Source organism: Hippoglossus hippoglossus, chromosome 15 (genome assembly GCF_009819705.1).
Source record: "Hippoglossus hippoglossus isolate fHipHip1 chromosome 15, fHipHip1.pri, whole genome shotgun sequence".
Lineage (NCBI taxonomy): Eukaryota > Metazoa > Chordata > Actinopteri > Pleuronectiformes > Pleuronectidae > Hippoglossus > Hippoglossus hippoglossus.
In genome coordinates this window covers 1,860,070-1,872,671 of record NC_047165.1, presented here as the reverse complement: position 1 = coordinate 1,872,671, position 12,602 = coordinate 1,860,070, and the positions used below count along the sequence as shown (strand labels likewise).

Sequence of the window (12,602 nt, the reverse complement as noted above, 5' to 3'; positions counted from 1 at the left end):
TAATAATAATAATAATAATAATAATAATAATAATACAAGGACATTTACCTTTAGTATCTTCCAGTAAATATGGAAATGGTGCAAAGCAGATTTAATCATTACTGTATTCAACGGCGTCACAGATACGTCACCAAGTCAGTAAAATATACAGCGTCGGGTCTCTTCAAGAATTTATTAGACTGAAATGGTGTCAAGAAATGACGTAACAAAACACTGCTGTGAATTACAAAAACAGAAGAAATCTGTACAAATTGTGCATCTTAAACATTTTTAAAACAGGAAGTCAACTGCGTTTAAATTATATGAAACTAGCAAAAACAAATAAGATATATAGATATAAAAGAAATTACAACACACATTTTCAGATTCTGCTACACAAAAAGAAAATGAACATTAGTCTTATTAGAACACCAGACCAATGAAATGAGTTTATCTGAACAGACTCCTGTTTCGTGTCAAACGTGTGAATGTTAAAGTTCTTATCTGTACATTTCCACTTCCGTCTGTGAATCTGCCGGGGGCATTGTGGCATGTGTGGACTTATATATAAACACTTACGTATTAGAAACCCCAGTTCTGGCTTCGATCTCTGCCTCCTCTCCCTCCGCCTTCTCTCCTCCCCCCACCCCCGCCCCATCCTCCCCCACCTCCACGCCCCTGCTCTCCCCTCGGACTGCACAGCTCCTTCTCCCTCTTGTGCTTCTCGTATCTCTCTGCCATGAGCACCAGCTCCTCAGGGACCTCCTGTAATCACAATCATTACATGGCTTGTGATAAATGAATACAAAAAAAACATTCATTCAAATAACATTAAAATAGGCTTCCTACTTGATTAAACTTTCAGGTTTCAAATACAACTTAGATCAGACAAGTCATTGTGTGTTTGTGCTTTCTATGAAGTGAAAAACAGTTATTGTGAAGTAAAGAAGTTATTGTTTCATCTGCGTTTGCTTCCGTTTGCAGGATTACACAAAAACTACCTGGTGGAATGGTTCAGCACGAGCCAGGGAAGGACTCATAAGATTTTGTTGGGGATCAAGTGTGCAAGATGATCATTGAACTTAAAGGGGACATAGCATGCAAATTCCACTTTGTTAGTGCTTCTACAGGTTAATGTGGGTATCTGGCTCATGTCTACCAACCCAAAAACTCTGGGAAAAAAACACTCGCACGTTTTGTTATGGTTCCTCTAAGTCAGAAACGTCATGCTTGAGCGACTCGATTGAGCTTCCTGGGTTTTGTGTCGTAACAAGGAACTGGAAGTCTCCCTACATGGTCTTGGCCCACCCCCCACCTCCCCGTCACGCCGTGTTTACACCGGATGCTGCGAGGCAGCGCAGCGCCGTTCCCAAGCGCGCAGCCGCCTGGCTGTTCACACGGGACGAGCATTTCTCCGCTGGTCAGCCCCATAGACTGTATATATAAGGTCAGCCCGCGATTCTGCTTTCTCCGCTTGTTGTTGTACCCGTTGAATGTCGGGGTTCGGGGGTAAATGCTGGTCTTCATAGCCCCCCCCACCCCTCTCTTTCTCTCTCTGTCTGTCTGTCTGCTTGTAGTGGGGGGGCAGAGGGGGACATTTAATTATGTGATTGGGAAAATTAAAACTCCAGGACAATAGAAGGGGAATACAAAGTATGGGATGCATATTTGATAATTTATATCATATAAAATATGTAATTTATATCGTTTAAAATCATGGGGGTAGAGGGGGGAGGGGGGAGCTGGCTCATTCGCATTTAAAGGAACAGGCACTCAAAACAGGTCACTCGGTGGAGGGCTGTTTTATACAGGGTAAAAAGGGTGCTGTTTTATATGATCCTTGTGGTATTTTGACCAAAGTATGTTACAGACATTTCATTAAGACCCCAAGGAACCATATCAACTTGTGGTAAAATGGGCATGCTATGTCCCCTTTAAATTTGAACTGTGTCACACTCTTTATGTGAATATAAATGTGTGTCACCTGTCCCGCTCGCTCCAGGATATGAATCAGTTCAGGGGCCATCCTCCAGTTGTCTCTTGTTACCAGGGTAATGGCAGCGCCCGAGCGTCTGGATCACAAAAGGACCAACATCACAAACTAGCCCAAAAACATCCAGACACTGGCAGCGTATTTCCATCATGTGACCCCAGAACCCTGTGACCCTTACCCAGCTCGGCCAGTGCGGCCCACACGATGGACATACTCCTCTATGTTACGTGGAAAGTCAAAGTTAAAGACATGTGTTATGTCGTGGACGTCCAACCCTCTGGATGCCAGGTCAGTGGCGACCAGGATACGAACTCGACCTGGAAGATAAAACAGATTCATTGTTAAAGCCGCGGCCTGTACATGTGACAGCCTGTTGGCTTCGAGGTGAGATCGCTAGCTCACCACCGAAACTTTCAGTTTCCGTTTTCTGAGAAATAGAAAGCTCATCTTCTAAAACCACATTTCCTTCCGGTGACGTACTCTCTTTAAAGTCCTTGAGGGCTTCTTCGCGGTCACACTGCTCACGGTCGCCATGGAGACTCTGCACAGCCAGACCCTGCAGACACATGTCGCTGGACAAGTCATCAGCCCTGAGATTACATGCATGTGGAGAAACAAACATAACCACAGGACACCGTTAGTGTGGGTGTTACAAGCTGTCAGTCACTGTGTGATTAAATCTGATAGTTTCCCGTAAGTGAGCCACTTCCTACTCACACAAGCTTCTTGCCAACAAAGATGAGGACTTTATCCTGGGGCAGCATGTTTTTGATGAAGTCAAACACGTAGGACTTTTTCTCTTCTTCGTGGACGATCAGCACGGTTTGCTCCACCGTGTTAACCGCCTAAGAAGCACAGGAAGGGTTGTAACATGTGGCATCTCGATTTTACTTATTTCAGCTGTAGCAGAGAAATAGGAGCAGACTAAGTGTCTAATCAACACATGCAATGTTTCACTCACCGCCAAGTCCAGGGTGCCGACATAAACCATCATGGCATTCTTTAAGTAGGACTTGGACAGTCGTCTCACACCGGTGGGCCAGGTGGCACTGAAACACAGGAATTAACAGTAATAAAAGGATTGTAATAAAATAGTGTACATCAGACAACATTTACAGGGTAAATCTACATAGGACTCCTTAGTGAGGAACGGTGCTGCAAATTAAACAAATGCAGGGGTTGAATTTGTTTTTAATAGTTTCTATTATCTATTGTCCCGTGGAAAATATGGACCAATCCAAACTTTTCTCTGTAGAAAGTAATATGATGTATTGTCCGACTGTATTAATTCATGTATTGAAACACCCTTCAAACAGATTTTTGCTGAAGGTCTTTTTCGATGTTCTCTCTCGGGCAACATCTGTCCACATGTCCTTGTGTCCTGATCAATGACAAACACTTGTACCAGGTGTGTCATGTGACTCATACCTGGTCATGACAGTCTGTCGGTCTGGGCGGATGTCCAGGAGAATCTTCATTATCTGAGGTTCGAAGCCCATATCCAGCATTCGGTCGGCCTCGTCCAGCACCTGTTTGCAACCATCAAGAAAAGGATCAATCCAAAACGTTTAAGACAAAGAAAATACCACAGATTCCAAAGACAGCAATTATAGATTTGTGTTCACACCGAAGACTTTCACAAACAGTGAGGCACTGATGTTGCTGTTCATAGGGATTTCTACTGGGTTGAGCCTTTAAAATTGAAAGTCACACTATGAACAAAGGACCCATCTAAACGTTCACCCTCCTCATACATAGACCAACATGCACAGACACAAACAGCCGACCAGGTAGGTGATGGAGCGAAGATTGATGAGCTCGTTCATCTGTAGATCGTGTAGTCGTCCTGGCGTGGCGATGACTATGTCCACTCCGCGCTTCACCAGGTTGATCTGACCTTTTCTATCCCCTCCACCGTAGATGCAGATACTGGGAGAGGGAACAGAAGAACCGTCAAAGTCACGTTGCTTCTACAGTGCAATTAATTACTGGTTCAAAACCAACCCTTAATGATTCCTAACATAAGACTGCTGGACCTTTTGTAGCCTTTATAGCTGTACTTGTTGCACTCAGTTTCAATCTGCAGGGCCAGCTCTCTGGTGGGAGTCAGCACCAACATGCCAGGACCCCTGCGCTCAGCGCTTGGTCTACGAAGGAAGGAAACACAAAAGATTTTGATCGTCGAGCAAGTAAAAAATGGAAATGAAAGAAACTGAACAGTGCTTTCAGCCCCTAAAAGTTAAGACGCAAGGAACAGATCTGCTCCTCACACATGCTGCCCGTCCATATGGATGAACCCTGGCAGCAGGTAAGCCAGAGTTTTCCCAGTTCCTGTCTGAGCAATGGCTATCAGGTCCTCTCCGCTCATCAACACGGGCCATGCCTGAGACTGAAAACAAAAACATCACAATAGTAACTGCTACAATACTACCGTTACAAAATTAAACTGATCTTCTAAAAATCCATTAGAACTACTAAAAACCATCCACTTCCCATCAAGAGTGGTTCTTTCCTTTGATAGACCAAGTTATAAAAAGTCACTTAAAAGTTGATGTTTAAGTCATAATGTCAAACTTTCAAATTAAACCAAAGCATCCCTAGATATCAACTTTCTAACTGGTCATATTCAAACTTGAAGATCTAAGATTACAAAAGTCACATCGGAATTTAGTGTGAATCTATTTAAATGTCTTTGGACGATGGGAGGAAGCAGGAGAAAACCCACAGACATGGGGAGAACATGCAAACACATAAATTCGAACTGGGAACCTACTTGCTGTTTAAATTTAGGATTTCTTTAAAAACATTTGAGAGCAACGTTTTGGGAAATACACGTTTCGATTTCCAAGCAAGAGATTAGAGCAATTAATACAACTGTGAGTGTAATTACAGAGATGAAGTCGCGGCATGTTAAACCCAACCCAGACTTGATTATGAGATCAACTGGCTCAACCCAAAGAAAAAATGTGCCAAAGAAAACATGAACTGAACAGGTTGTTCAGGTTGTGACGCAACAGCAGGATGTTAATGAACGTGGGAGGCAGACGGAAGTTGAGCGTGGGGACGTTAAGCAGCAGAACGTAGTTACAGCACGTTTCTCACACTGCAACCACATTACATGACTGAGCAGCCATGTGATGACTCAAAGCAGTGATATTAGATTCCCTTGAACCAAACCTCTTCCTGTAAAATGAAAGTGAAATCAGTGAGGGAGGTGATGCAGTTTCATTTCCCCTGCATATCACACTCTTTACCTTGTGTATTTACAGTGAAAGAATGATTAGAGTGATAAATTACAGAACGACTTGGCCCACGCACCACGCTCATACCTGGATGGGGGTTGGTTTGACGAAGCCAACTCGCTCAATATTTTCCATGATCTCTGGAAAAGGTTCGAACGCCTCCAGAAAGGTTCGGCAGGGATAAGGAATGGGCCGCTTCTCCCCTTCCTCCTTCAGGTCGTCCACAAAGATGTTGTTATTCTCTTTCCTGTGGAGGAATTGTTGTAAAGATTAGAACTACTGAACTAGAAAAAGACAAATGCACACCACGTTGAGCTTTACGTTTCAAAGACCACATTCAGACAGTTTTCCAAAAACCACGTCAACATAAGTTCTGTTCTTTGTTTACGAGACAAAGAAATATTCAATCAACTTCCAAACCATTCCAAAGTTTAAAAATGAATTTCATGGAGAGGAGTATCTGACACTGACAGAGAGCTAAACTGAGTTTAATGATTCTGGTCCCGTGGACAGTTTAGGGCTCAACGTAATCGGACCTCGGTCAACCCCTTGTTGATAAACGATCCCCCCCACTTATTGTAAAGCTCTGAAGATTCAGAACCTCTGACAAATTCAAAGACATGCTGGCCTGGACCTGCTCCAGTAGAGGTAAATATAAACGGTGCCACCTTTGTGTCCGAGGCTGTAATGGAGGTTTGAGGTTTTGCTAGCCTGTCCAACTGGTTTCTGACAAGCCTTATTATTCGCTATGTGCTATATATAGCATTTGCCTCTGCCTCTATCAATCCCATATAATGTGGACATGTGGTTTATTTTACACCTGCAGCGAACAAGATGAAGTGACAGAAAAATACGTCTCTGTCAGAATTACCTCCATTCACTGACGTCCTCTGCCAGCAGCTTGGATACACTCTCGGCCTCCGTGTAAAAATTCTTCTTCATGGGTGGGAGGTCTGAAGGAAGTCAGACATACTTTAAAGCCTTGGGACCATTTTTAAAAACCACAGTGATGAGACAAAACAAACGAGGCCAGAAAGTGTAGTTGTCCTAATGAGGACAGTATGTGAGGCCTCACCCTGCCACTTGATCTCTTCATACTTGTCCCTGTTCTCCCGGATGGAGTTCCAATCTATGGATGGTCGGGGTGGAGTTTCACTGGAAGCCTTTAACTGGTCAGAAGACCAGACTGAGTTGTTGCTTACTCCTCCATAGTCTCCTGCCTTACCAGCCTCTGACAAAGACATCAGCATAATGCAGGAGGTGTATTTACAGCTGTAAGTGTAAGGACACTAATGCTAGGAAGATTTCAGGATCACTGTTTTATAGAAAAAATTACTTTGTACCATTGCAAAATCTAGAGTTGCCATCTGCCAACAAGTGTTCAATCATCTCCTTGGCCTTCTCCTGGGCAGCAGAGGAGCCGAAGATGAGCACCTCACCTTCATAATCCCCCCGGTTTATCTAAAAAAAGACCAGTGGAGGTACACAGGACGCAAAACAAACATCGGTAACGTGCTAACCTCAGGGAAAAGAACACAGCGCGGTAGCATAGCACCCTAACTTATCGCCGTTCGGTCCGGACCAAAAATACTCGATACATCACGAGTGTGCATCACCTTGAATTTACCCTTCACCCTTCTGGGAACAAGATCATTTGGCTCCGGATTTGGAAGAAGACCTGTTTACAAGAGACACATCCAACTGCTGGTTTTCTTTTAATGTGTGAAAAACTACATTTATCATCTGATTGAGGACGTTTTGTAAAGTTAGTTTCCAGATGTGATGACTGATGAAAGTAGGACTTCTGTCTTTAACACCTTCGTAAACTACAGTTGAAATAGGTCCGGTTGCTTCAGACCAAATGGAATTGAAGGGAACATTGATAACAAGCTTTATGAATCTTTATGAAAGTTGTTAAACACATAACTCAACATCATCTTACCTTGATCCTGGCACCCGAGCTTTCTTCAAGTTCACGGATTTTGGCTCCTCCGCGACCTTCATCGAGAAACTTCATTTAAGAGTCTGGAAATCTCTCCGTGTACATTTATTTGACATTCAGGTGTAAATATGTGCGGGAAAACCTCCACAGACAAACTGGTGAGCTAGCTACCTCCCGCGGGATTAGCATAGCACGGCTAGCTACCTCCCGCGGGATTAGCACAGCACCGCTAGCTACCTCCCGCGGGATTAGCACAGCACAGCTAGCTACCTCCCGCGGGATTAGCACAGCACAGCTAGCTACCTCCCGCGGGATTAGCATAGCACAGCTAGCTACCTCCCGCGGGATTAGCACAGCAAAAATAGCTACCTCCCGCGGGATTAGCATAGCACAGCTAGCTACCTCCCGCGGGATTAGCATAGCACAACTAGCTAGCTACCTCCCGCGGGATTAGCATAGCACAACTAGCTAGCTACCTCCCGCGGGATTAGCATAGCACAGCTACCAGCGAAGTCCCGAACACCTGCCGCTGAAAGTAAAACCTCTTCCCCGGGAACAAACCTATTATTCTCCCGACAGAAGTGTTCTCCACGGTGAGTGTCACAGGCGGGTAGAAGTCCGACCTTTCACCGCCGAAGCCCCGTCGCTCCCGGGTTCCTCCGAGGTCCGTGCCCTCGCGTCCACCTCCCGGGACTCGGTGCGCGTCGCTCCGCTCGGGTCTCCAGTCCCTGGGGCCTCCGAACCGGGGGCCTCCGAACCTGGGTCCGTCCCTCTCACCGTGGAACACACGTTCCCGTGGCCGGTCCTCGCATGGCGGCCTGGGCTCCGGTCTCTGGAGGGCTGGGTCTTCTTCCCAGTCCGACATGTCGCTTCTCACCTGCACGCTGCTTCACGGACTCATGACCCCTTCACGGCCCCTTCATGACCCCTTCATGACCCCATCAGCTCACCGGGAATTTACAGCTTTTTACATTTAAAACCACCAACTCAAAGGGATAGTTCACCCAAAAACTGAAACCTCAGTCTTTACCTGTCACCACTGGAGGAGTGGGTGAAGGGTTTGAGTCCAGGAAACACTTTGAGACCATGTCCACACAGCCCGGCCCCCATGTGACCCAGATCTGATTGGTTAATGACAGTGTGAACAGCTTCTCAATTCAGATCCGGACACTTGTCACTACGTTCACACTTCAGGCCTTAGTGCTCAATCCTGGTTTTATTCCCAGATCTGACTTCTTTATGTAGCTGTTCATGTTATCTATTCAAATGAACTGGTCGCGGCCCTGATGTGACCTTCAGAGGAACAAGAGGTCACACGCAGCACGTTGTGTCCAGACGTAAACAAGGAGGAGAAGATCTGTAACAAACATGGAGGCCACACATGTGAGCCTTCACGGTTTCATTTTCCTCTTGATATGCATTCAAACACTGATTCAGAACCACATATGAAAGTGGCCTGAATCTGATTTGAAAAGATCTGATTCCATGTGATTTGTGCTGTTCACGCTGTCATTAAACAATCAGATCTGGGTCTGAATGTGGTTCTCTATCAGATGCAGATCAGATCTTTTGCCAATTGACACGTATCGGAATTCAATGCGACTTTTACGTTCCTCGTAATTTTGCACAGGCGAGAAAGAAAATCAGAAAAGAGCACCAAGGCCAGTAGTGGGAAAGTGGTCTGGAGGTTTCAGGGGTAAACGGCGTTTCAGCCAAATCCAATACAATTGGAATAATTAATTTAGCTCCTTTTGTATTTTGGGTATGTTTATTTTTTTTTATACGAGCTGTTGCCCCCATTGAGATTCATGAAGCTGTTTGAATTGGTAATTAATTTATGACAAATGTAAAATTCTTTGAGTAACATAAAAAGGTGAAGAAACTTACCAGGAATAAAATTGCTTTTATATACCACCCTGAAACCGTTGGTATCCACCTTGCACGTATACAAATCCTGATTTACACAAAGGAAACATTACTTTTTTAAACTTGAGTTTTTCTGCACAATTAGATGTGTTTTTTAAGCTGTAAATTAAAAGAGACGACTGTTCTTTGATATTAATGCTGACTTCACTATCACAGTTATAGAGCTCATAACGCCACCTGCTGTTTCAAACCGTCTATAACCTTGCAGGGACGATGTTTATGGAGAGTCCACCGTTTGGGATGCCTAGAAGTATTTATAAAGTAATATATGTATACCTATATTTATAAATATTCATATATATATATATTTGTGTGTGTGGAGAGCAAAGGTGGACGTCCCTTTGCCACCAGCAACCGCTCATGAGTGGGAAACTGGAAAGATGCTTTCATTTTCAAATCTATGCTGAAATTAAACCCCTGAACCATCAAACTCTCTGCCATTAATAGACATCCCCGGTCCTCTCCTGTCCCTCGTCGTCCTCAAACACGGTTGCTTCAGTCCTCCCGAGCCATTCGAGGACAGCCGCCTGGGCCAGTGGTTCAAATGTTGTGGCACGACCGAGGCCTTGGTTGTTGAAACTCTGCAGGAGAGAACGATCTGCTTCTTACAGCATCTCTGTCCCCAAAGTGTGTGAGCTGCTACTGGAGTGGTAATAATAAAAGACATAAAACCCCAAAACACTTTAGTTAATATGTACTTTATTAATGAATAATAAAATCATTTTTGCATTTCTCATCCAGAGAACATAATGTGCACTTTAATAAATTAATTTCAAAGAAATAATGTTAACATTGTCAAGCTTTAAGGCCAGTTGTGTAATAAATTACTGTAGAGAAATGGTATTATTACCCATCAAAGCCGTATAAAGTCTGCGGCTAGAGCTACAAGACTTAAGTGAAATGAAGGTCCATCCCAAAATGACTTCAGCTATACAGATGCAAAAGGCTGTAGGCAAACGAGACCTTTAAAGCCCTGTGAAGGAAAACAAATCACAGAATGTTCATATGCTAGAAAGGCACCCTTTAGCAATTTACAGATTGCAAACATCAGCATGTTTTATACGAGGAATAATCCATGTAATTTGAACTTTCCTCGTTTTGGTTGGGCTCTTTTCATGTGAAGCAAAACTCAGTCACTAACTACAACAATTCTATTCCAATATAGAGCTCAAAACTACCGTGTGTCACATTTTCAGGCTCCTCCAACTCACCACAAACAACTGTGCTTTCATGATCATTGATCTCGTCGCACCAGAGACTCCTGCCTGGGCTGCAGACGGTTTCAAAATCCATTCACGAGTGTTGACAAATGTCATTTGTTAGAAGATAATACTTGTTATATTCTACTACAAAATGTTAATTTTCTAAGCGATGCACTGACTTGCCATGTAGAAGGAAGGTAAGTGAGACATAAAGATGAATAAAGGCCGTCGTTAACACGCGCCGAAACACATTTTTAAGACTGCCGTGACTGCGTACCCCTTAAGACGTTACCCAGCAAAAACAAATCAAAACGGCCGACAGAAAATAAGATGGCTGCCCTATTGTTGTGCATAATTTTCATTCACGAGCAGCCAATGTAACTGCAGGCAGGAGAGCGATTTGAGAAAGAGTTGAGTGCAGTGTCAGGATGGTGTCAGCTTGAAGAACGCAATTCAATTTCCATCTGTATTTGGACGAAATGCACCAAGATATAAACATGTCCCTTGTAATCGATTGATGTGATGAGGATTTAAAACGTTTACATGTTTTACTGATACGTACGATTTGAGGGGCCGAGATAATTCTAATATCAGTTCCAGGTCAGATTCTTGTGCGTCCAGTTTGTCTCCTGCCAAATATTTCGTGAGCACATTTCTCTGAACAGAAGCATCTTCTCACTCCTATTTGATTATGTGAATATAGCATATTTTGACGTTGTTAGCAGCAGAATGGACACGTGGATAATGGACAACATGTGCACTACGTCTACAGCACTGCACGTACAGTGTATTATCATCATGGTGAAGCCGACCTGCCGTGTTATAAATGGAATCTGTGCATTGGCACCACACACTGTTTCTAAAGATGGACGACACGACATCTTCCCAAAAAGTCAAAGGGTCTTGATCGCCCTCTGCTGGTTGGCTGCACTAAAGGTCATGCAAAAGTTGGTTTGTCATTCTGTCACACTCGAGACTTCAGGAGTGTAGCGTGATACTTTAATAAGTTTAGCAAAGTATCTCCCCTACGTCTCAAGTTCGACTTTCTAAATCTCACCTTTTTCTCTGAATTAATTTTAATATTTTCAAAACACAAGAAACTTTTGAGAGGAAATAGAAACTAAAATGAGGCTGAAGTGAGAATCAGACATTTGTCTCCCACGCTGTAGAGTAGTTCTTCACAGTGTTTGTTCAAACTTAGATTTTTCTGATAAGTTTGGTTTTAATTGGTTATTTGATGCTCTAAAAACAGGAGACTGACTTGTGATTGGTGGAGAACCTGTATTGAGAGGACCTCCCTCCCACCTCTTCAAAGACTGTGGGTGTAAATGGCGTCTTCGCTGCAGGACGGTCGTGTTTGTACCCAGGATGTTTCGGCTTGGTTTCTGGATGGTGAAAGGGAAGTGGAGACGCGTCGTCCATCTTAATAAACAGTCTACGGTTGTAAAACCACATTATATTTGGACTGGGGGGGGGGGGGGGGTAAGGTCAGCTTAGCAGCCTCTAATCACTATTAATGCACATGGTGCAACCAGCACCCAGTAAAAAGACAGGGTTTGTCAAAAAAAACCAAATAATTAAACAACCTTGTGCATCATAACATTTTATAGTAAGTGGGTTATCCATAAAACTGACAGTACAGCTTTTTAACTACTATCAAATTAGTTCAAATTAGAATATTATAATGTTCACTGAGGCAAACTTTGTTCGTACCTTCCTGTTAAAGGTTTGGAGGAAACTTTAACACGCACGAGGGCATCCAGGCGACACCGGCGAGCGAGTGACTGCTCTTGATTTAAGTATTGCAGCAGCTTAGACATGCAGCATCTCATCGTTGGCTGAGATAACCCGACAGCAATCCAGCATTCAGACCCTTAACTAACGGACCAGGCGACTGTCCAGACCGAGCGGGACACGGTCCAGCACTTGAGCCACTGCTGATCGGCCATTTCCCCCCCCAATTGGATTGCAGCATTCAAATTCACCGAGGACACACACGGAGGATTCATGTGTGTGTGTCTGCAGAGGATGAACAGAACGAGATGCTTGTGGTCTGAACACATGCTTGGAGACAGTCCATGCAGTGATATGTATGAAAGCTTAAGGAAAAGAGGACATTTGTTTTACGCTGCCAAAGACGGACATTGAACAAGGAGCGACTTTCCTTTTCTTCCAAGGAAGTCTCAGAGTAGAAGCACTTGTATGAAAAAATAAGTCTTTGTCAGGTTGGTTCTTCTGAGAGGACTCAGTGGTTGTGTGTGTGTGTGTGTGTGTGTGTGTGTGTGTGTGTGTGTGTGTGTGTGTGTGTGTGTGTGTGT

The 12,602-nt window shown here is 43.9% G+C and overlaps 1 protein-coding gene across 1 annotated transcript; it reads right to left on the bottom strand.

Moving 5' to 3' along the window:
- Positions 1–161: 161 nt before the first annotated feature.
- ddx43 (DEAD (Asp-Glu-Ala-Asp) box polypeptide 43) lies at positions 162–8,094 on the bottom strand. Its single transcript, XM_034608251.1, has 16 exons — positions 7,718–8,094; positions 7,157–7,212; positions 6,558–6,675; positions 6,290–6,445; positions 6,086–6,167; positions 5,302–5,461; positions 4,243–4,361; positions 4,009–4,119; positions 3,760–3,901; positions 3,401–3,501; positions 2,934–3,021; positions 2,687–2,817; positions 2,453–2,559; positions 2,151–2,289; positions 1,964–2,051; positions 162–744 (listed from the first exon to the last, which is right to left on the bottom strand). Exons 1-16 carry the CDS (start codon positions 8,019–8,021, stop codon positions 562–564), a joined length of 2,085 nt encoding a protein of 694 aa, XP_034464142.1. The 5' UTR covers positions 8,022–8,094; the 3' UTR covers positions 162–561.
- Positions 8,095–12,602: the final 4,508 nt, after the last annotated feature.